This window comes from Pholcus phalangioides, unplaced genomic scaffold (assembly GCF_987345545.1).
Source record: "Pholcus phalangioides strain wild (caught in Gottingen) unplaced genomic scaffold, Ppha-v1.0 ptg000010l_1, whole genome shotgun sequence".
NCBI lineage: Eukaryota > Metazoa > Arthropoda > Arachnida > Araneae > Pholcidae > Pholcus > Pholcus phalangioides.
In genome coordinates, this window is record NW_028301603.1 from 21,757,508 (window position 1) to 21,781,794 (window position 24,287).

Genomic DNA, 24,287 nt, shown 5'->3' on the forward strand with positions numbered 1-24,287 from the left:
CCAACGCTGGAATCTTTCTCGATGGAGCCCTGTCAGCTCCCGCCCCTGTGGGATCCTAATTTAATTTATCAGTTCTTGAATCATTTGTCACTCTAATGCGCTCCCACATTATACACACAGAAATGACGTCACCTTGTTCCGCCATCTTCTTTTTGATGTCATTTCCAGGGTACTCCTTAGTTCTGAAAATTCGCCCTTTTTTGTTCCCCATTTCAGGTTTTCGGAATTATTTTTCTTTCTTAGGAAATCCCCCCCCCCTACCTTTGAAACACGCATATCTTCATTTATATGAGTGATTTTTGTGGTTTTTTCCCACTGACCAATAGCCTTCTAAACTGAGAATATTTTTGGTCTTTGCTTTTTTGCGTTTCTTTTTTAGTTGGGAAAAATTATTGATGGGGCTGGTTTTTTTTATTAGTAAGAATAGTACCGCCATCTGTTGTGGAAATTGAGAAATGTGTGACAGTGTTAAAGCCACGCACACACGACACGCTTCTGCATGTACCAACCAATTCGTTAGACATTCTCCAGAGGATCGCTGAATACTTACCAGGTGCATGTTCGGTTGAGTAGTAGTAGGTGGAAATAAAATGTTCAAATTGCAGTGAAAGTTACTCATTGATATGCTGACCATACTACCGGTTTTACCGGACATTTTCGAATTTGGTCGGGGAATTCCCATATTTTCTGCACAGAAAAATATAATTACAATACATACTGTGTGTATATTCAACAATAAATGATCGCCCGTGTTTTTTCTCGAAGAAATATTGTCAGTCGAGGTTATTTTAATCTTCTGTGAAAAGCTTTTGAAAAGCCTACGTTACAACCGTCTATGTCATCCATCCTCAGCAGGTGAAAAGACCAGAGAAGAAGTAACGAACACGTCGCTCGTAGATGCCGTGCAATGTGGTGGTGGTAGATGATAAACAATTGTATGTTTATTTGAGATACACGTGAAAGTAAAGACAATTTTCATCGAGCTGTTGGAGGAAGCATTAACGGAACGTTTTTGAAATAAAAAGCCAAGTATTGAATCATGTTGCAAATATAATATTAGACGTTGTTCATAAGCATCTCTGTTAATTGTTGAAAACTTATATTATGTGCTGTGAAAATGTTATTTCTGTACTAATTTATCATCTTTTATTCAATTGGTGATTCAGTTTATGAAATATTGTATTTATATTGTGCGGTGGATCTTTCGCTTATAGCGTTTCCACTTAGAACGTTTCCCTCTTAGTACGATTTATTTTCGTTGTCCTAACTTTTACTTATCCCTGTGGATACGTGTAGGGAGTAGAGGTGGCGTAAATTTCACCCTTTAACCTCTCCTTCGAGATTACAAGGGAGCGCCAAAATGCATGCTTGCCCCAGCTGACCAAGCATCTAGTTGTGGCCCTAGAGAGGTCCGACAAAGGCAGTGCCGTCGTTACACATGGGGGCCCATACGTGCCTCAAGAGAAGTGGGGACCTCACAATAAGGAGATATAGTTGAAATTTTCGAGGAGTATGCGCGTAAATTTGGAGTAATTTTCGCGTAAATTAAAAAGGAGTAAATTTGCGTGGTAGGGTTTCAGAAAAATAGGGGCCGTAGCGTGAGTCATCATGACAATTGGTTCATTTTCAATGACTTGTATGGGTGGTTTATCAGTGAGTAGAGAGCACACACTGCCCCCCCCCACATGCCCTCATGGTAAAAGTGAAATTGCATCTCAATAATTTTATGTAGATGCACTAATTATTTGTTTTATTTATTTTCAAAGGGTATGGCAAGCTTGTGTTCATAAGCTAAGCCGGAGACTTAATGAAATCTGCCGTACATCAAACAAATGTCTGGTGTCACGTGATTTCAAAAGGTCTGGCAAAGAGTGTGATGTTGCTAAGCCTTCTGTTGTATACCGAATAAATATCCGGCTCTGTATATGTATCTGCTGCCTTTACTAATACTCATTGAGATTTTCCCGTTTGAAGCATTTTCCTGCTTACGCAGGTTTTTTTTTGAAAACGTCACAAATGGAATCTACTGTGATTTGATTTTCGTTAGTTAGATGGAGTTCAACCAATGATGAATGTTAAAATTATTGTTAGATGACATGCGTCCTAAGACCCTAATTTGTTTTCCTGACCGAGAAACTGAAATTAATTCATGACTAAAGTGGCACTTATTCTTCATCAGCATGATGAAGAATAATAATATATATGACATACTATGACGGTAATAACAAATTTAGTTACTGAAAGAGTGAAAAAGTTCCAATGAATGGATCAAGACTATGAGTACACTGTATAAGAAATAGGATACATTAGCAGGGTTGTTTGATTTTGCCCAACCCAAAAATCCTCCAACATTTACTCCTTAAAACTGCATTTATGCAAACAGTATGTTTTCTAACGACGTGGTTGCATTGTTGTACTCTGTCTTAAGAGAAATACATAAGTAAATCTATGTATTTAGAAAATCAATGCTATTTAGATTATATTTTTTTTCTTCCCATTATATTTTAACACATCGCCAGCGCAGGACTGAGATCTTGGTCCAACCTTGTTTGACTAGAATTTAAAACTTGTCTTTCAGCTGCAGAAAGGTACAGAGAGTGGAATCCTTTGTCTCATTTTTTAAACAGAATGAAAAAAATGGTGTTTGAATTAAAATATCCCTCCTCCTTCATTTTGTATGCTGATGAGAGAGAGAGAAAGGTGATAGAATTATAATATATTATGCTAGTGATGTGCCTAAGATCGAGTTCAGAAAATTGTAAAACAAGAAATTATTAATACAAAGTAGTGGATAGCAGATTACTCATATACAGAAACAGGCATAAATTTGGGCCTATGGACAGAGTACACCCCCTCCATTCCAATATTTGCTTCATAAAAGCTATGATAGAAATATTGGGTTTGAGATTTCTCAATATTTACATTAAATTTGTGCTCATGTCCAGGACCCAATTTTTTTTTGTTGGGAGGGGGTGTGCCTAGGAAAAGCAAAAATCGATAGACCTTTTGCAACTAAGGTCAAAGATATTTGTCAGTGAATATAGCCTATGCTGTTTTAGGGCCCATAAAATTTTTAACAACTCCTTGTAATGTTGAACGAGAGGTTAAAGGGTGAAATTTGAGTCCCCCCAGTCTAGGGCACCAGACCCAACTGCTCTCACCTTGTTGTGGTTCTGATTATGGCAATCAGGGATTATAGTCAAGCCCTGTGTTCAGTTTGTTTGCTGTTGTATTTATGCCTGTTCAAGATGAATAATAGAAATGTGTTTTTACTTAGTTGTTATTGCAATTATTAATTCATATATGTAAAAAAATTATTCTGTGAGAGAGAAACTTACCTTTAAATATTTTATTTGAAATTTCAGTTCTTTGTTCCTTGCAAGTGTATTGTAGCCACTCACCATGGTGAGCAACTTTCACTCTTTCTTATTCAAATACTTATTGCACTGAATTCTTGGTGCTGAATCTTATCACTCAATGTTTTGTTTGAAACATGTATCATTTTAAAATTATTTTGTTACTAAAGATGCATTTTTAATGACATTTTTAAAAAACTGGGAAATAGTTCTTACTGAGTGACATAAATATTGTCAGTTGTAATGACAACTCATAAATAATAATGAAATAATGGAACCACAAGTGAACAGGAGTTTGAGCCCAGCTTATCTCCTGTCAGGGTTGGTAAAAAAAAACCAAACCGGTTTAAACTGATTTCTGTGTTTAAATAACATTTACATTAAAAACAATAGAATTTTTGAAAAATAATTCAAACTTCTAATAATTAATTAAAATAAAATGTTTATAAATGCAGTTAACACAATTCGCCCATATTAATTAATCTATTTTTTACATTTTAACAAAAGCTAACTTTTGTGATTCAATTATTTTATGACTTAACTAAAGGAATTATTTTGTGTTTGAGAAAATTCCAATGTTTCCAAAATTCCAATTCCTACACACACAAAATAACATGTCCTGACTGACTGATTCATCGTCACCGAGCTAAAACAGCTGAAGCTAGAAATATGAAATTCGGTCAGTAGTTTTATTTTATGATGTAGAGCAGTGTTTTCCAAAGTGGGCAATGGAATGGTCCAGGGGGGCGATAGAAGCTTTGATTATAACATAGGATCCTATGGGTTCATTTGAGTTGGGGGACAATGAGAAAAACGTTTCTGTAAATGTGGGGGGGGGGGGGCGATGGAACAAAAAGTTTGGAAAACTATGATGTAGAGCATATATATATAGTTTCCCAACCTTTTTTGTCCCATTGCCCCTTCTTCAGAAATGTTTTTCTCCCATTGCCCCCAATGCAATCTAATCCATAGGATCCTATGTTATACCTGTAGCTTCTACCGTCCCCCTGGAACATTCCATTGCCCCCGAGCGGGTGTTGACGCCCACATTGGGAATCACTGAGTAAAGCATAGTTTCCCAGACTTTTTGTTCCATTGCCCCCTTCAGAATTTTTTTCTCCCATTCCCCCCCCCCCACTCAAGCAAACCCATAGGATCTGATGTTATACTTGTTTCTGGTCCCCCCCCCCCCCTGCTGGACTTTTCCATTGCCCACTTTGATTTACTAAGTAGGGATTTTTCTCAAAATTCAACCTCTAGAAGGAATTAATACACTGTCTTGGTCAAGTGGTCATAGTGACAGACTTGCATCATGAGGACCCAGGTTCAAACCCCACGGTTGCCACAGTGGTGATCTTCTGTAGTTGGTTTTCTGTGACTCTCAACCCCCAAAGCGGAATGTTTAGCACTGTTCTGCGACGAGCCCTCAGCTGACTGGAAATGTTCTGTGGTAAAAATCCCCATACATGTAACATTGTTTTTTTCTTTTTGCACTTTTTCTTAAAATTCTTCCAAACTGTTTTGCAGGAGCGGTAATTGTTCTGCGACGTATGTTGCAGATTTTGGCACATTTCTGCTTTGGGGTTCCCAACTTCAAGGCGCGAATGCAAATTGATCTCCCTGTTAGTCTCACCAGAGAGAGCAACAAGCCTACAATTTTACAAATATTGTCATCACACTTCACACTGAAAAAGTCAGACACAACACTATAAATGCACTCTGACTGTTAGGTACAGGTAGGGTTACTAGACGTCCTTGCACGTTTTGGAAAATTTACCCTTTTGTCCTTTTCAGGTTTCGAGAATTGTTTTTCTTTTCCTGGAATTTTTTTCTCAGTTTTCAAATCCAGTAACCCTAGGTACAAGCACTCACACTTCCGGTGCAACTCACTCAGTAGTAAATTGCCCATGGGGATAGGAGTTGTGCTCAGTGAAAAAGAAAGAAAGGTAAATACAATTAGTTTAATGAAGCATAATTAGTATACACTAATTAGTGATGATTTGTAGGATAATTATGACCAAAGTTCCAATTTCAAAACAGTGTAAAATGAGAGCTACTGATGAGAATGATTTGAAAATATTCCCGAAAGCAATGGAATTTTATATTGTGAAGGGGAAAACACTTAAAAAGGAAATGCTGTACTCATCCAACCATGAGAAATTTGCTCAAAGAATGGAAATAACAGCCATTCAGAGCAAAATGATAACTTAATTAGCATTGCATGATTTCATAATTTATGGAAACATCACAAAAATGAAGTCATTAAACAAACAACTACAACTTAAGTGTTAAATATGTTGTCGACCTTGTTCTAACCAGGCCGCAGCCCAGCAGTTGCGAAACACTAGTATACAGGATCCCCTGTTCCTATGTATCCACATCTCTGAACATCAATGCCACTGTCTCCTGGGGCAAATGGAAAAATCTGCTGTCACTTCAAACATGCCTTCCCCTAAAGACTACAATATCTAGTTCCTAGACAAAGACTTCTGAAATGTATTTCCACTCCTACCTGAACTACAAAGCAATACATAATTTACAAACACAAAGAAAATTCCAATAGGAAGGACTGCATTTGAGTAAAACATGCACCCAGTAGTAAAAAAGACAATAAAGAGAATTCCTTCATAACTCTGATTTCCCATTCAAATTTGAAGCCTCTGAACCCCACACAGCCAATCAAAAACCTCCATTTCATACCACCATTGATGCTTCATTTGTCCTTACAGCAATACAGATTTGGCAGTGAATCAGTGTCTTTCGAGGAGGTTTTCTTGACTTTTGTTTAGTGTAACCTGTAGTAAGAATGTCCACCACAGAAGTGGATTGAGTATCTCGATCACAATATAACAAACTGGAAAGTTTGAATATTCCAGCGATTTTTTAGCTTTTTGTTTGTACAGTTAAAACCTGTGTAAGTTGACAAAGTGCTATGTTTTCTGGTTAACTTACAAAGGGGTAGCCATGTAGTCAACTTACCATGTTTTACTATAGTTTAAAATGCTATCCATTGTATGAATATACCTATACTTTTTTTCAAAGTCTTTATGGTTGTGAAGTTTTGTGATGCTTGAATTTGTTTCTTAATAATTTTTCCTCCTTCCATATTTTCTAAATAGGGCAAGAAGTTTTTTGACAAGAGCAAGTCTGTGACTTACCGTTTGGTGCCCAGAGAGACTGGCCCAGACCAGTTTGAAGAAGACAAACCTAAATACACTTTTGTGTTAGTCCCTAACAAGAAACACAAAGCAGTGAGTTTTACAACTTCACTAATTTTATTACAATTTGTTGTATTGCCACTGATTGGCCTGCAGCCCAAAGTTTGTGCACCATGATCTGAATGTTCTGTTTCTATATAAAGTTTACAGCAGTATACATGATGTAATTCATTAAAATCTGAAATTGATTCTTTTGAATTCCTTTCATAGCCATCAAAGCTCCGATCAATATTTGAAGAAAATACTGGAAAGCCCCAAGCATCAGCAGAACGAGTGTTTCCATCTAAAGGTGAGGAAATAAAAGTTAAAGTGAAAGCAAGAAAAATTGTATTTCTTGTCAGTATTTCTGTAGTATTTCTTTCAGTCGAGAAATACTTCACAGTATTTCTCGTCTTAGAAATACTGTGTACTTATCTGTTTACATAAATTAAAAGAAAAATTATATTAGTGTGATTGTTATTTTCAGTTCAAACTTAATGTTGTTGACAATCGTTTTCAGTGACTCAAATTGAACTTAAAAAAAAGTCCAATAATAAAGTTCACAAAATCCAAAGTTTGTAAATGTGAAAGGCATTCACCCCAAACATAATATGCTCAAAACTGAGGTACATCACAGAACACCAAGTGCTGCTGCAGAACATTCTTGGGAAGACTTTTAAGAAAATAAATTCTGTGTAAGAAACACAAAAAATGGGAACTTTTACCACAGAACATTTTCATTCAGATTAGGTTTCATTGTTGAACAATGCAAAACACTCTACTTTGGGAAGGGGACGTTTAAAAAAATGTTGATCAGAAGATTAGTTCGTTTGAATGTGGTGGTTTGTGAAAATTGATCAGTAACTGTGTATATATTTTTTGATTCAGGTCCAAGACCAGATTGGGATCCTGATGTTGTGGCTTGTCTCGATGATGATTTTGATTTTGAAGACCCTGATAATGCACTTGAAGATGATTTTATAGAAAAAGCAAATGCTGGTGCATCATCACTAGAAAAAAAGTTTTCCAGGTGGTTATAATTTTCTGAATTCTTTCTGTGTTCAATTGAATTGTTCTGACAAGTTTCAGCCTCTATCATATTCCAGATGTATGAAATGCAAAAAGTAGCTTGAATTTCTCAAGTTTGTTTTCGCTATCACATGGGAATTAAAAAATTTTTTATTTGTTTCTATTAATTTGATAATACAAATGCAATTGACTCATTAACGAAAATTTAAAGTATTTCTACTTTCCATAACAATTTTATCTTTTTACTTGTAGAAGATTCAAGTATGATAAAAAGGAATTTGAGGATGGTGACGATGACAGGAGTATATGTTCTGATTTCAGTGGAGCTTTCTCTGATGATGAAAGTTTTGCTTTTAAAAAGGGACCAAAATCAAGGACAACTCAGTATTCAATGACATCAGCCATTTCTAACTGTACAGAGGATGTTAAGCTGCTAAACGACAAGTTTGAAAAGGTTGTTCACCAAACCTAATTAACATTTTTTTTTAAATTTGTAAGCATGAAACAGTCAGCTCTCGTTATAACAACCCCCATCATTCTGCTGAAAACTGACGTCATATCCAACAGTCGTTATATCAAAAAAGGGGGTATATATAGGCTTTGTAATAAGCAGGACCATAAATTTTGACATGAATACATTCTTTGTGCCTTAAACCACGTGATAGGTACTGACTTAATGAAATTGGTATCATCCAAGTTGTCTTTAATTAGCTGACAGATGACATACCATTGGCTTTACTTGTGTTACAAACCTCTCACAATATAGCATAGAACAATTTTGTTACGAAAGTGGGTCACAAGCCTGGTGCCCAGACTGGAAGAGGTATTGAAACCAGAGTAGCGTCATTGGATTTGTTTACCAATGCCTATCAGATGGCACCACTGGCTTCTATTTACATTGCAAATATTTTGAGATATAGCGTACAACTTTCATTATGAAAGCGGGCTGTGAGCCTTTCACCAAAACTGAAAGAGGCAATAAAACCACAGTGGTCTTATTGGATTTGTCTTAACAAGATTTATCAGCAGACATAAAAAACACATATATTCTGAATACTTCCTGAGATATGAGTGTTAAATTATTTTGTTATGTACCTTTTTAGAATGCTCCCAGTGTCATCAGATGATTTAAAAGACGTATTCATGTCAAAACATGTAACATAATTGCTACATTTCGGTTCAACTTTCTACTGATTAAGATTTTGTGTCAAAGGTGTTTATATTATTTTATCTCATTCTCTACGTCAGTGTTTCTTAACCTATGGTTCGCGGACCAGAGGTGGTCTGTGACAATGGCGTAGGGTGTCCACAGGCAGACTTGATCATTTAATTCTAACTGGATGGAAAATTAATCTATTTCTGTAATTGATATTATAGCAATATCCATATGGATTCACAAATAAAAATTGTACCTTCATACTTAGGTTCATTTTACTTTATCAAGGAAAATGCGAAAAATTATGATCTTAAACACGAGGTATCATTAATTTGAGGCCCAAAAACTTGCTGTTGTGAGTTTCTTATAAATTTGTCCCGTTTTTTCAATGATGTTTATTTACAATGTTCACTAAAATCGTTAATAAGCAGCATTTTTATAATGCAACTCACGACAAATTTGCTAATTACTGCAAAAAGTGGTGAAGGGTGTAGAAATAAAAGGTTGCTACAAATTGCAATAAACTAAAATTTAACAGGAAAAAACATTCAACAGGACTCGATTACTGTAAAATACAGGACATCAACTCTTTTTATAAACTTTGCCATAACACAGCGAAATCCCCAATTGTAGTTATAATTGCTAAAAAATTGAGGAAAAACAGTTTAACTTGACAATGTGAATATTTGTATTTACACCAAAAATCATCATGAGTTATGAAAATACTGTTTATTAACGATTTTAGTGAACATTATAAATTTAAATAAACATCATTGAAAAACTGGACAAATTTGCAAGAAGAAACTCAGAACAACTAAAAATATAAAAATGTCCGTAATGCGGGACACAAGAGGTCCATCGAATTGTTTCAGACCTTTTACTGATCCCTGGGTTCAGAAAGGTTGAGAAACACTGCTCTACGTGATTTTGCTCAGCTTGTTAGATTTTGTGGTCTGATTGGGAATTTTTTTGTTCTTGTTAAAGCTACTTGAGGAATATGATGATGACCAAATTGGTGCCCTTGACGATGAAGATATAGATGGCAAAGGTGTGATGGCAGAAAATCACACAATGGAAGAGTTTTTGCTTAGAAAAGATAAGAAAAAGTGAGTAATAAAATGTTTTGGATGATGAAATTAAATTTTTGATATACCCGGTATATCAAAAATTACTTGAGTAGTGTTAGAGTACCGTGAAACTCTAACACTACTCAAGAGATTGGAAAAATGTATTATAAAGGATTTATTGTTATATATTGTAAAAATCAAAAGTCAACTACATCCTTAGAAAAACCTTATCAGTTGTGCACATAAATATTTCCACTAATTTTCAAATTATAAACAAAACTTTTTTCTCATAGGCATGGGTGGAAATAGGGAGAGGCAATGCTCCCAGAGTCAATGATGAAGCCAATTGATCTAATGTAAATCCATATATATAAATCGGCATCATTATGCCCCTTCCCCAGCCCTTGCATAATCATCATCATACCTCTCCAGCCTATCTCCGCTTAGGCTCATCATAAGTACAGGACAACAATTCTATAATCAGAATTTTTAGGAAAGGGAAGACTAGATTGAAAACCAAATTTTGTATCCCAATGTATGTATCGGCAAAAACTTTTACTAAAAAAAGTTGGAAAATAGACCGTTTTTGTTTCAAAACCTGGAAATTTCTGACAATTGACTTGGAAAATAGTTACAATTATCTGCTGATCAAAAGCAAAAAAAAAAAATTTGTAAAAATTTCTTCAAAAAGGGAAATTGAGAACTTATAACATGTAAAATTGATAATCCGTAAAACTAACAATCGAACACAAGAAACCATAGAAACTGTCGAGGAAGAGTGAGAATTTTGTAAGTCCGTATGGAAGAGTGTGTTGCTGCGACCTTATAGTAACTGTGCATTGTAGAAAGCCATGCATAAAATATCTAGAGGAAAGCTCAATCACGATAATTTCATAAGGTGACCAGTGAGCAATGCTGATGAAGCATGTGTGTATTATGATTTCTGCTTGTATATTTTTTATTTGAAAACTATGTATGGTAAGAAAACTGTTTTCAGTCTAGAATGGGCAGATAAAAACCTGAATTTTCAGTGTGCTGATTGGATTGAAGCAGTCAAAAATGATGGTGTTAGCTTTGCAGCAAAACGTTCAATTTGAGCAACATGGTATTTGATTAACATAGGTATCATAGTATTTCCAGCTATTGTCAAGCACGTGAAATCAGAACAATTTTGTAAACAATCCTAGAGATTACTAAACTTTTCAGTTTAGCTCTAACGTGAGTGCGGAGTGTAGAAGCCAACTGCGAAAAATCATGATGCAGTGAAACCAACTACTTCTTTGACTAATTATGTCACAAAGGAAACAATGGTGAAGGCTTAAATCTCGTAGGCATTGAAATTAGTGATGTCCCACTTGTCCTATGAGGGATTCAATGATTTTGGAGAAATTTTTTTAAGGTAATGTTTCCAGACAGTCATATTACAGAGAAAGGAAATCTTGTATTCCTTGATTGTTTCATTTATACTATTAGGTTATTTGAAAAGCATAAATGTGTATGTAAAAAAATTTAATAATTAATAATATATGATTATGATGCTCATCATGTTTGTGATAACTAATTAATATTATTTTATAATTAATAAAATTATTATTTTTTGTTAATTATACTTATTTTATATTAAATTTTCAATTAAAAATTACCTGGAAGTTTTAAATTTGAATGAAAAAGTTAAGGAAATTTTTTTCATGAAAATGAGTATGAACCCTGATGTATGGTCCTCCTAGTATAATAAATGACATGGACAAGTTATGTGGATACTTTTTAATCAAAATTATTCTTCCATAGCCATCATTTCAAATGATAACAGACAATAAAGAATTGAACTTTGCACTCTGGGCAAGTTACTTTATAACCTCCCTGTATACAATGTGCAAGTCCCCTAGTGACAGCAAAAAACAATGAATGTGAATTAAATTCAAGAATCATGGCCCAGTTGCATAAGCTCTTTTCATGTTTAGTTTGTTTTAAAATCAATATTTTTTTAACAGTATCACAGTACCCTCATTATTTCAATAAAAAAAATGATTATTATTGTGTAATGTTTTTCTTTTGGTTTCTATCAGTTCATTCTTGCCCGAGAAATGTGAGGAAGATCTGAAGGATAAAATTTTGGAGAAAGCAGTCATCGCTGATGAGAAAGCTGAAGATCTTGTGACTATTGTTGTGAGGAAAAAAACATCTGCAGACAGCATTAGCATTGCAGGTGAGTTGATTGCCTTCCAATTTTGCAGCCTTATTAAAATATTCCGATTGGAAACCAGATTATTCCGATTTGTATCTTTATTTAAAGTTCCTCAAATTGTTGCTTTGCAAAAATGAAAAAAATCTCCAAAACTCTGTCCTTGCAATCATAAAATCCATAAATCAAAACCAAAAAATAAATCAAAACCGATCCCAACCTAGTGGGCTTATTTCACACATATGACTGAGCAAAAAAAAAATATTCTACAATTGGTTAGCAGAGAATCTGGGTCTTAAGTGGCACACACACACACACAAAATTAAAATTGCGGGTAAAAGAAATTTTTGTCAGAAATTATGAAATTTCATTGCTTTACTAATGAGTGTTATGCTTTTGGCAAAATTAACTCATTCAGTGCTTAATTTAAATCTTAAATTCATCTTTTGCTTTGCATTCTTAAATTTTTCAACCCGGGAGCTTTACCCCCACCCTAGTTCCATCTCTTCTCCCGTTACTTGTAATTCTTGTTATTAAAAAGTAAGTTCCTATTCACTTTGAGGGTCAAAAAGCTCATTTACTAGGTTAACCATGTTTCCTCAAGAAAAATGTGGGAAATTGGGATTTCAAATATGGGAAACTGCCAATTCTCATAAAATGTAATGCCAAAAAAAGAGCAAAGTTGCCAATTATTACCCAAATCACAGATGGCAGAAATTGAAGCTCTACTGTAAATCAGTGAAGAGTAGATTAAAATAGATTCTAAGATAGGTACAACACATATTGTCCTAAACTTTGTTCCATTGCCCTCTTTCTTCAAAAATTGTTTGCCCTCATCACCCTCCTAACTCAAGGCAACCGTTAAGATCCTATACTAAGCCCATAGCTTCTACCACTCCCCTGGGCTATTCTATCTCTATCCAGCAGGAAATGTTGCCCACTTTGAGAAACACTAGTTCAATATTGCAAATAGGTGAGATACTAATATTAAATATATACTGATATAAAATATTCAAATTAAAAGTCACAATTATCATAACATAATTTATAAGTTGGCAAAATAGTTTTTATCCTTAATTTCAGTAGAGAACAAAAACTCAGATAAGCTTTGTTGATAAAACAATATATCTTTGCATAAAAAAAGTCGGGGGAGGCAGCCAAAATTTGGGGAAAATGCTGCAATGTCCAGGAAAATGGGTCATATCGTACTATAAGCAATCCGCCCAAAAAATCCATATTTTTCTATATTAATCGCATAGATACAGGCAGGGGATACTAATGTTCTATTATGATGATTGTTTTTCACCAGCACTTGTTTGATACCATTCAAAGATACACTTTTAAAAAAAGCTTGTCGTCCTACTTTATTTAATTCATTTAGCATTTTTATGGATTTTTGCACTTCTACTGTATTGCATTCAATGTTGCACAACGAAAAAATCTTTATTTTTCACTATTTTACCCATGGACAAGGCTCCAGCCTAGAGGTGAGACAATTCTTATTTTTTGTCTCTTCACACTACAAATTCGCTGCAGAGCCCCGGAATCTCACCAAAGATCCCAACCTAGTGGGCTTATTTCACACATATGCTTTCGACTGAGCAAAAAAAAAATATTCTACAATTGGTTAGCAGAGAATCTGGGTCTTAAGTGGCACACACACACACAAAATTAAAATTGCGGGTAAAAGAAATTTTTGTCAGAAATTATGAAATTTCATTGCTTTACTAATGAGTGTTATGCTTTTGGCAAAATTAACGCATTCAGTGCTTAATTTAAATCTTAAATTCATCTTTTGCTTTGCATTCTTAAATTTTTCAACCCGGGAGCTTTACCCCCACCCTAGTTCCATCTCTTCTCCCGTTACTTGTAATTCTTGTTATTAAAAAGTAAGTTCCTATTCACTTTGAGGGTCAAAAAGCTCATTTACTTGGTTAAAAGCACTGGTTCTTAACCATGGGTCATTGGAGATACACCAGGGAGTCAGTGAGCTTTTGGAATATTAAACAATTGACTCATTGCTTTTATATTGCTATATACAGAATATCATTTTTATCATTTTGCAAAGAGGTCAGTGGCTTTCATTTTTCTTATTTTTATTGGCATAGGGGGATTCATAGACTTTATAATCTTACTTCACTAGTTGTCCGTGAAACAGAAAACATTAAGAACTCCTGGTCAAACCCCTTGACCCAAAGAGGAAATAATCTAGTCATCTATAAATTGTTTAAAAATTTAAACATATAAAAATGGTAGGAGTTATAAAAATTTTCAAGCCTTAATTAATGAAAGAACTCGTTCTCAATTTGTGTGCACCGCTGCCCCCCCCCCCCCACATAAAAATCAAAATGCCCCATGCTAAGAATCATCGTTCTAGGTAGTTTGAAATTCCTGTTCTAGTGTTAAAGACCTTTAAACTCCCCTGAACTTGATTTATGGAGCATGCTTGAATTAGGATATCAAAATTCCTGCAGAATATTAAAAATTTTTTGGTCTTATTTCAATGAAATTATGTGGCTTTTCTACTTATTTGCATGTAGTAATTATTTTCAAGTAATTAAAAATGATAATAGAGTAAATATGATCTATTTGGATTTCCACAGGTTCATGTACGAGTAGTATGTATAATCAGCCAGCTGTAATTCCAGTGGAGGTAAGTGATTGTATGAAACAGGAGAGTATGTCTTTTTAGCTAGAGGTCCTTAACCAGGTAAAAACCCCTTTCCTCAAGCTTGCATGAAAAAACAACTTATATATCTGATAAGGTTTTCGTGGCCGTTGCCAATCGGAAAAGTTCTTTAGGCAAAAAAACTGTCTTGGGTACGAGTTAATTTTACTCAACGTTTCGACACTACCAGCAGTTGGAATCGTCTGGAGGTGTCATATCTTGATACTGAATTCAAAGATTTGTTTTTTAATTGGAAATCCAAGACTTTTATACATGAACCAACTTATGATTGCAGCGTGTACATGCTTATACTTTTCCAGCCGGTCATCAGGCGCTGTATATTCTGATTGGCCATAGTGAACATTAAATTGCTAATGTCTGGTGAGCGCCATCTTTACGTCCTGGTAGCTATGTGTGGGAAATGCACCATCCAAATCTAACCGCCACTCACCACCTTCACCGGAAAGAAAATTCATAGGCAAAGTGACGTAGAGTGAGTGAGTGGATGAACAGGTGAGTGATCATGTGAATCAAGTGAATCAGACATTTAGTGAGTGAGCAGGTTACAGTCAGAGAGTTAATAAATGAGCAAGTGAATGAGTCACTCGTACACTAGCTTATATGCTAGCTCATTTTGTGTCACTCACTACTCACTCAATCATTGGTCACTCATTCACTGGTGATGAACTGTCGTCAGTGAATTGTATATCTGTGAATTTTCCCAGCCGTGATTTTTCCATCTGTAATTTTTTTTGTAAATCTCTTGTCACATCTTACATTTTTGTCAAAACAGATTATTTATAATCATTATTTTCATAGTTTTTGTTTTTCACAAATTTTCCAGAGGCAAAGAACATCGTCAAACTCTACTGTTAGAAGTTCATCAAAGGCACAAGACATAGGTGAAACAGATAAAAGAAATGATTTACGCAAACTAGCAGCAATGAACTCATGCAGGCACAAAGACGAGACACCGGAAGAGCGGAAGGAAAGAAAACAGTTGGTGAAATCTGCAAGAAAAGTAAGTAATATATAAACTTCTTTAGATGTTGCTTATTGAGTAAATACAGTCGGTGCTCGTTTTTGCAAACTCATCTGAGCATTAGTTCATAACGTTGAAAGTTTGTAAATCAGAAAGATTTGCAAAGAAATGGCATATAAATTATCTTTTTTCATTAAGGAAAGAAATTTTTTTTCTATATTTATGTGCAGACACAAAATTTGGAAAGAAAAGTTGGTAGTGTTCGCTGGAGAGCATTTCTTTTCAAAGTTGGTCTCTGCATTAATATTCAGAAAATCTCTTTCCTTTGTGTGTGTGGTGGACAAAAAAAAAAAACAACCACCACTTTGAAATGGTGTGTTGTGTGAGACCAGAGGACTTGTTTATAAATTGGAGGTGTGTGAAATTGAATGTCGACTGTAGTAAGTGTTTCTTCACATACAATCCCCTTTTTATGAAATACCAAATCAAACCACATTATGCAAAATGATTCAAATGTTACAAAAGTAGTAGAAATTTCTGAACTTTTCCCCTCCAAGTTTAACTGAAATTGTACAAAAGTTTGCTTTCGTAAAGTTAGAATGTGCTAGTCTTTAGCTTTACATGTTGTTTGCATCCCAATTTAGGCATTGATACACAGTCAAATGCCTGTATAACAATGCTTGAAGGACTGGAGATCCTTTAAGCATCCTAATATATCGTTATAGATGGAGTATACAGGGTGGTCATAAAATAACTTTGCCAATACAAAGGCCTTAGCTGCCGCAAAAATCAACAAATGTAAATGAAATTCTAGATATAGGTGTTTCAAAGTATGCAGTGAAAAATGAAACAAAAGAAAGCTCTGCAGTTATGGTCACAGCAATAAAATTCGAAAAATTCAAATAACACTTATGTGTGACAGACCACTTGTCACAACTGGGATTTTTTAATGGCTACCATGAAGCAATCTAATGCAATAACAGTCAAAATTTGGAACTCATTACATTTTACTTTTATTTACAGAATTTAAACTTTTAAATCTTAGAAATTTTGACCAAATTTACATTTTGCCACAAGTTTTGATGTTTCAATATGTCAATCCATAACTTCAACCCATGGGGAATCGGTCCTTTAAGTTGTTTACTGCATTGTTTTTCAATGGTGGTGCTGCACCACGTCCGATGACTTCTGGTCAACCCCAGATGACATGGCTTGATATTTCAGATGAAAATATTATTAGAAATGTAAGCATTAAATAAATAGCACTTATATGAATGGGGTGGTCCTTCTCCACTCACCGCAGGTCCGTACCGTTGCATGGTGAAGTGATAGACGCAGTGAATGTCGTTGGAACAGATTTGTAGCACCATATACACATTTGCAGGAAGTAGACAAATATCTCATCAAGGGGTTGGCTGGGGCAGCACTAATGTGGTTTACATTGTAATTTTCACATGTTTCTTTGTCTGCAACTAGCACTGGCATTTATTGTACTCATAGGTGCCGTCATTTATGGTTTTCAAAGTTCACTCGCATTCTTTGATTTTTGTGGGCGCTAGTGGCTTGTATATTGGCAAAGTTATTTTATTACCATCCTGCATTAATGCTGTGAAAAGAGTGCATCAGGAGTAGAGAGTAGTGCTGTTATATAGGAAATTATCATTATAGAGGGTATCAGTATGTATACGAGTTTCACTGTATCTGTAACCAACTTCCGCTGTTTCTCGATCAATATTTTGATGTCCTTGTGCTCAAGGTCAGCACTTGCTGATCATAATCAATTTGTTGAATATTCGTGTTAGTGTAGTTGCACTGCACCTTTCACAAAATTTTAATTTCCCTTTTATGGTGGTTTTTCAGGAAAGCCGGCAACTTAAAAAAGAAGTTAAGTTAGCTTTCAAGAATGAAAAGAAAAAGCAGTCTTTTGAAAAAGCGAATGCCCAGAACACAGTTGGATTCAAGTTATAGATTTCAAGATCTTGTATGGTGTGTATATGTGAAAAACTTACTGCAATATTGGAAGAAATAGCTTTTATGCTGTGTAAATTTGTCGAAAATAAACAATGTCTTATTACTTGGTGTTGTTTCATGGTGCTCATTATCAAGAGAAATCAGGTTTCTAGTGACCTGGAAAACCAGGGATATGAAAAATGGTTTGGAAAAATATGAAATATTCAGCAAAAGTTAGGGAAACATGTAAACATTTTGATAATAGTCAGGGAAAATTTTTGTGAAGAGAAAAAAACAGATATTCGAAAAATATTTTAAAGATTAAGATTTTATTTTTATATATTTATTATATACATAAGATATAAAAGTAACTTAAATTTAAACGAAATATTTTTGTTATATTTATTATATATATAAATATATGTAAAAATGTCCTCTCAACTTAATACAAGATTCCTTGAAAGACTGGGTATATTTTTGGAGATGATTACAAGGAAGAAAATGCATCTCTTCATCCGTTCGTTTGAGTGGTGAGCTGCTCATTTACCACCATGAAGGCTGCCGTCTTCAGCTGAATATCTGTCGGTTACATTTTTGAGAAATTGTTTTTTTGACTGAATAACATTCCATATAGATTTTGTTACATGTTCCTTAAGTAAGTTCCTGCTTAGAAACCAACAGATGTAGTTGCTGTTCCATTTTACGCAGCTGCAATCCAGGCAAAAAAGATGTTTTCTAATTCAGCAGTAACTTTTATTGTTTGTCCGCTAAAGTTTAAAAAAAAGAATGACATAGACCATTGTTTGGTAGAACGCTTCACTTATTCTCTCCTTATCAAACTTAAATGACCACCGATTGATAACACCTTCATTTCCAACAAAACTCAATCTGTAGTAAATTACTGTATTATGATATGGCTAGAGTTGGTGTGCTGTAAGTAGCTACATATGATGTGACAGGAATGGCAACAGATGTGTCATTATGGAAATTCATAATTAATATTCAGTACTTTTATTTTTATCCTTTGATGACAGCATCCCAAGGGTGCTGAAGTGTGTGCAGTTTTTAGATTTTGCTGTCTCTTGAACATTTTTTCTGAAATTTTGGAAGTGATAATGATGTTGCAGCGTTAGACTTGAAAAATAAAAGTCACTGGTCCCGTGAATACGAGAACCCCTACTGGTCCGCAGACATAAGTGGTCCGCTAAACAGAATCTGCGCTGATTTTTCCTAATCTTCTGGAAGAGTGATATACCACCAAGGGGTGCAAAAAGTCAGAACTCAGCCAAACCTTATTCTAAACCCGCTCTCTGAAAACGCAATGGCCAGAAGGATCAAGAGTATACTTGTATCTCACCCATCAATACGCATCTCCTGGGTAAAAGCCCATAACGACCAGTGGGGAAACGAGCTAGCGGATGCAACAGCCAAAGAAGCGACCCATACCGGAGTCTTTTGCGACCTTATATCCACCTTCTTACGCCAAGTCACTCTTCTGGAGGGACATGCTAGCAAATTGGCAACTGGATTGTGATATGTCGGCGGTGTCAGGAAGATCAACTCATGAAGTCATAAATAAAGTAGATACTATAGGAGCAGAGGCTGGTCATGCGAGCTAATCTTATTTGTTACCGGTCATGGGCTTTTCCCGGCAACCTTACATTGCTTTAAGGCGATTGCCAGCGATAAATGCTCTTGTTTTGAGCCCGGCACTACGCCACATGCTGTCCAGAAATGCCCTTTCACTTCCTTTCGCCGGCTGCCCATCTATACAGACCATGGATGCTTGGCATACTACGTCGAGAGGAATCAAAAGAAAAGATAAGGAAAATGGTGAAATTCCTTGAGAGCAACATCCCGAGAAGATAAGAGATCCAGCTCCTGTAACTCCCGCACCATCTCCTCCGTTAAGGAGATCACCTCGTCTTCACCCTCACAGCGCACTGGTGGCACTGTTTGCAAACGAGGACCAGGACGAATCCCTAATCTAATGAAGTTCCGGAGAAATTGTCAAGATCTTCAACAGTGATCAAGAGTGACTTATTAGACTTATTAATTAGAATGGGTGGATTGAACTGTCCGATCGCAATGGGGTGCTCCGCCCTTCTGTCATAATCCTTTGGTCGTTGCGCCTTTTGCGAAATGATTTCATACAATTTTTTATAATTGTTTATTATCGATGCCCGTTGCAACCTTGACTTTAACTTAATTTAATTCTTCGATTTACATAATTTTAATTACGATGCACTAAATGCAATTTTTGACGTTTCAATAAATTTGGCTCTCCTCCTTGGGGGCCAAAGTGCTCACATTCCTTCTTGCGATAGAGCCTGGGTGTGTCGTGGTTTCTCCAGTCCAGTCAAACCTTATAAAACCCACCACTGTTAAATCTGTGGGTTTTATCTATAAAAAGTGTCAAATTCCATTTTAAATTACATTTTATCAGACCACTTGGTACACATCTTTTATAATACAGCATGTCAAAATCACACAGTTTCGCTCATAAATTTTTGAATTTTGGCAGAGACGCAGGTTTCTAAATATTTTTCACAGCAATGAATATTTACCATTCGACATTTAAATGGCTTAGACCAGGGTTTTTTAACCGGTATTACGTGAGAGGTTCAGCGAGAGCTTTTTTGGGGTTCAGTCCCTTTTGATTCCCGGAACCCTGGTAGCTTCAAAAAATTTTTTGAGCTCATAGAAGTTATTTCATTTTTTTCAATTAAGCTTCATGGTGTCAGATTCTTATCGCTTTTCTGAGTAGCAAATCCTAAATAGCAATACTAAGACAAAAGAAAAGCTTTAAAGCTTTACTTTCTAACTTGCATGAGGTTATATTTCTCCTATTCTATAGATTCGTTACAACAAATGGAACCTCGTTTACACGATGTTCAAGAAGCCACTTCAAAACGTCGTATAAGGGTGAAAATCGTACAAAGCATTGAAACTTTTTTTTAAATGACCCCCTTCCCCAAACGAAAAATCAGTGATACTTGTATATCAGTTGCCATGATTAAAAATCGTGGGCACTTGTGGAATACTATTTACATAGCAGTGGAATATGGTAGCTCAGGTCGATAAGATACTCTCGAACTCTGCCACAAGATGCTTAGATATGTTCAATACCCTCTTTTGTCTTTGCCGGTACCTTTTCTGATGCAAGGAAAACAGCGCCATAATGATCAAACAGCATATTGCTATTGAAGAAAGTCTGCACATCAAACATTTGGCGTTCGAACCTCTCGGTGAGAAACATGAAAAAGCCGTTCGGAATCAGCTGTGAACTGTATAAGTAACGGTCTAATTAATCCTACTGTGCACAAAATGAAGCTGTTGGAGAAAAAAAAAATTATATGAGCATTTGTTTTTCTTTATCCTGAAGCTATGCGTATAACTAGGATGACCAAATGAGAAAAAAAAGGACATTTTCATTGATGCACAGCTCATGTTAAAATAACGAATTTAAAAATTTTAAAGCGAGTTTTTTTTAGCAAACATTTTCATTAAAACGATGAAAAATAGTCGAATATTATGAAAAAAAATTCTGCCCCGTAAAATACGGGGCATATTGTCACACTATGTGAAATTCACAAATATATATATTTTTTGACTACTGCAAGTGAGGATTCCTGTTCCGCAAAGCGAATGCGGACTTTTGGGACAACCCGTATAGTGAAAAAATATTCAAAATTTGTTAAGGGTTCCGCTGAATAGAGTCGTAACCATCAAAAGTTCCGCGCGAGCTTCACGTTGGAAAACCGTGGCTTAGACAATATAAAATGACTGCGGATCGGCGATTCTCCCGTAGGAGATTCTGCAGCAAATTACCGAGTGTATCATCGTGCAAGTGGAGGGGCTGAGTTTTTTGCCACTGGTCTCGCGGAGCACCACAATTTTTATCTCGGTGATCCGATTGTTTAATCAATGGTCGCGGACCACCAATTATTTCGAACGCTGCCGTGTCTATTGCTTAAAGGTTACTCGAGAATATTAAATAAAGCCACACCAGAAATAACAAATAACAAAAGTTTTAATTGTAACACCTAATTTTTGAATTTACATTTTCTTTTTTGCAATTCCCAACAATTGAGATGCATCTTTTCCCCCTTTTTTTAACTGAAGAAACAAATTTTCTCACGTTAATTATAATCTTCCTCTTAATTAAATTTCGCACCTGTAGTTTGCTCGGCAAATATAATTTCACATTAAGAAAAAGCAATCCAATAACCATTAGCTGTAGATTATTTTTATCCGTTAGGGACACTGAAGGGGACTGTCGCTCTTCCATCCCAGAGTCTCGTTCTTATTTTGTTCCTTCAAATACTTCAGCAAGGGATCGAAATATTCGAGTATTGGTTTCGCATCCATCTTGTCAGTCGCTCCTCCCGTCATTATCTTCATCACCTCTGACCAGTGTTCGGAGCTGCCCAACTCCATTACTTGACTGAAATGAGAGGAAAAAAAACTATCACTATACTATTAAATTGTGCGCACATGCAATTCGTAAATATTCCTCTGAGGAACTTCTAATGAATTCATGCACGACAGAATGAACCGTGTATGTGTTGTGTGTACATAAAGTGAAGTTAGCTTCTGAGGAATATATGTTATGCGTGTAAGAAATACCGCCAACTGTTTTCCGAATTCAGAAGTAAACAACTTGGTATTTTTTTTTTCCTGTTTTATTTTGAATATGTTTAAATTGGATGAACGCAGATGTCGGGGAGATATGATCGAAGTGTTCAAAGTTTTCAACGGTATGGATAGGATGGACCACGATTTCTTAATTCGCCGTCAATCAACTGCTTTTACAAGGGGACACCAGTATCGATTGGTGAGGGACAATGCAAGGTTATTGTGTCGCAGGGAATTTTTCTCTAATAGGGTTGTTAATAAATGGAATAGCTCACCCCCGGAGGTAGTAAATTGTAACATAATTGACACGTTTAAAAAAAAACACGATAAACATGTTGGGGTAAATCGAGAAGCTATCCATTCTTAGAGTAAGACAACCATAAGTATTCTTTATGGGCGTTGTATAATATTTCATTATGTATATATATATTGTTTGTAATTGCATTTTTATTTGATTTGCTGTATTTTAGTAATATATCTTGTATATATTTTAGTAATATATATGAACATCTTTTTCTCAGCCACCTCGCTGTGGGCATTTTGCCTGTTGTGTCCTTGTAATTGTATTTGTATTATGCGTGAATTTTAAATGCAGGCCTAATTGTTGATGTCCAATTTGCGTACGCTATAAACAAGACTGCATTGGGTTGGACTGAATTAATAAAATCCATGGGTTGAAAGAGAGAAAATCAATTGTGAATAGTTTTGCTCACCTCAGAATCTGTCCAGCAGCTTGCGACCGATAAATATCACATTTATGAAGAGGTCCCGTATGACCAGAGGCGTCACATAGTGCTTTGTGCATCTGGAACTGAATTATATGACTCACAAAGTATCTAAAAGTGAAATCATTATAAATTAATATTAATAAATGAATATTAATATTATAAAAGAGTATAGCCAATGGAATATTTTGAATACAATACAATACAAAGGCATGCAATATGCGTAAAAAACCCCTAAGGATGATAAATTTATTGAATTTTGTCTATAGAGAAAAATGAAAATACAGGCTTAAGAATGCGCAGTAATTAAATGTACGCAACTTGAAATTTTGCCGAAATTAGGATTAGGAGCAAGCCTAAAACAGTCAATATTACCAATATTTTTAATAACTTTTCCCCTATGCATAAATATATTTGTTTACATAGTGCCGCCATCTGCCTTACTAATAAGAAGTGATAAATTAGTGAATGCGTATTTTTAACTCTGGATGTGTGTGTTGAGAAATGAAGTGCATGCCCCCCCCCCCCGCTAGGCGTTGCAGTATATTTGATGTATATATGCAGTATATTTTTACGAACCAACGGACTCTTCAAGAATGTACCTCAACAAAGCTATGACCACAGTGTCAAGGGACGCTGTTTAGAGCGCATGGACGCTAGAATGTTCATCTTCGGATGGAATCAAGAACTTTTAGAAGACTATGATGTAGATTTTTAATTTCTCCCTCCGTATATTATGATACGTCCATTGACGAACATTGATTATATGTTAATTTATATGCGCAATCTATATGTAATATATTTTTATTTATTATTCTGAAGATATTTAATAAAATTTCCAGACACACCCATCCTCCGGGAACACTTCGATATCTCAATGAGATGGGAAGCGGGGTGTGTTTGGTTTTCAAAGGTCAAAGTTATTTGATGACTCGCCTGATGTAAGGTGTGTTTCCAGGAATGTGGTATTTTGCTCCAGGGTCAAAGTCATCTTCAGTTCGGGAGACTGGAGGACAGATTCCTTGGTATTTCAATCTGTTCGAACGAGAAAAATAAAGTCAATTTAGGGTGAATACATGATGAATTGAATGGACATCAGGAATTATTTTATACATACATATATGCACTTTTGATTTTCATGCAAGCGCGATTTTTTTTTAAAAATAAAGTTAATTCAAAAAGTACCTGAATTCCCACCACTTGGAGTTCATCTGTTCCTTGGAGATATTACCGTTGAAGAGTCCCCACCTCCAGAGATCAATGAGGTAACCGTAAGGAAAGAAAGCGACTTTGTCGAAGGCTGCGCTCATCAGGAAATTGAGATCTCCCTCTGCAAT

At 35.5% G+C, this 24,287-nt stretch overlaps 2 protein-coding genes across 2 annotated transcripts in view; one reads left to right on the plus strand and one right to left on the minus strand.

Moving 5' to 3' along the window:
- The first annotated feature begins 860 nt into the window (after positions 1-860).
- On the plus strand, positions 861-17,711 carry LOC149081110 (protein LTV1 homolog). Its single transcript, XM_089237898.1, has 11 exons — positions 861-1,029; positions 3,366-3,405; positions 6,476-6,607; positions 6,785-6,863; positions 7,442-7,583; positions 7,835-8,036; positions 9,723-9,844; positions 11,872-12,011; positions 14,591-14,640; positions 15,500-15,676; positions 17,498-17,711. The coding sequence occupies exons 2-11, from the start codon at positions 3,403-3,405 to the stop codon at positions 17,603-17,605; spliced, it is 1,155 nt and encodes a 384-aa protein (XP_089094024.1). The 5' UTR covers positions 861-1,029; positions 3,366-3,402; the 3' UTR covers positions 17,606-17,711.
- Positions 17,712-21,602: 3,891 nt separating this feature from the next.
- Positions 21,603-24,287, minus strand: part of LOC149081111 (angiotensin-converting enzyme-like) — a 35,391-nt gene continuing 32,706 nt past the window's right edge. Inside the window, exons 11-14 of the mRNA XM_089237899.1 lie at positions 24,136-24,280; positions 23,887-23,985; positions 22,939-23,061; positions 21,603-22,034 (exon numbers count right to left, since the gene is read on the minus strand). Of these exons, the coding sequence (XP_089094025.1) occupies positions 21,845-22,034; positions 22,939-23,061; positions 23,887-23,985; positions 24,136-24,280 (557 nt within the window). The 3' untranslated portion in view covers positions 21,603-21,844. The remainder of the gene's footprint in view (positions 22,035-22,938; positions 23,062-23,886; positions 23,986-24,135; positions 24,281-24,287) is intronic.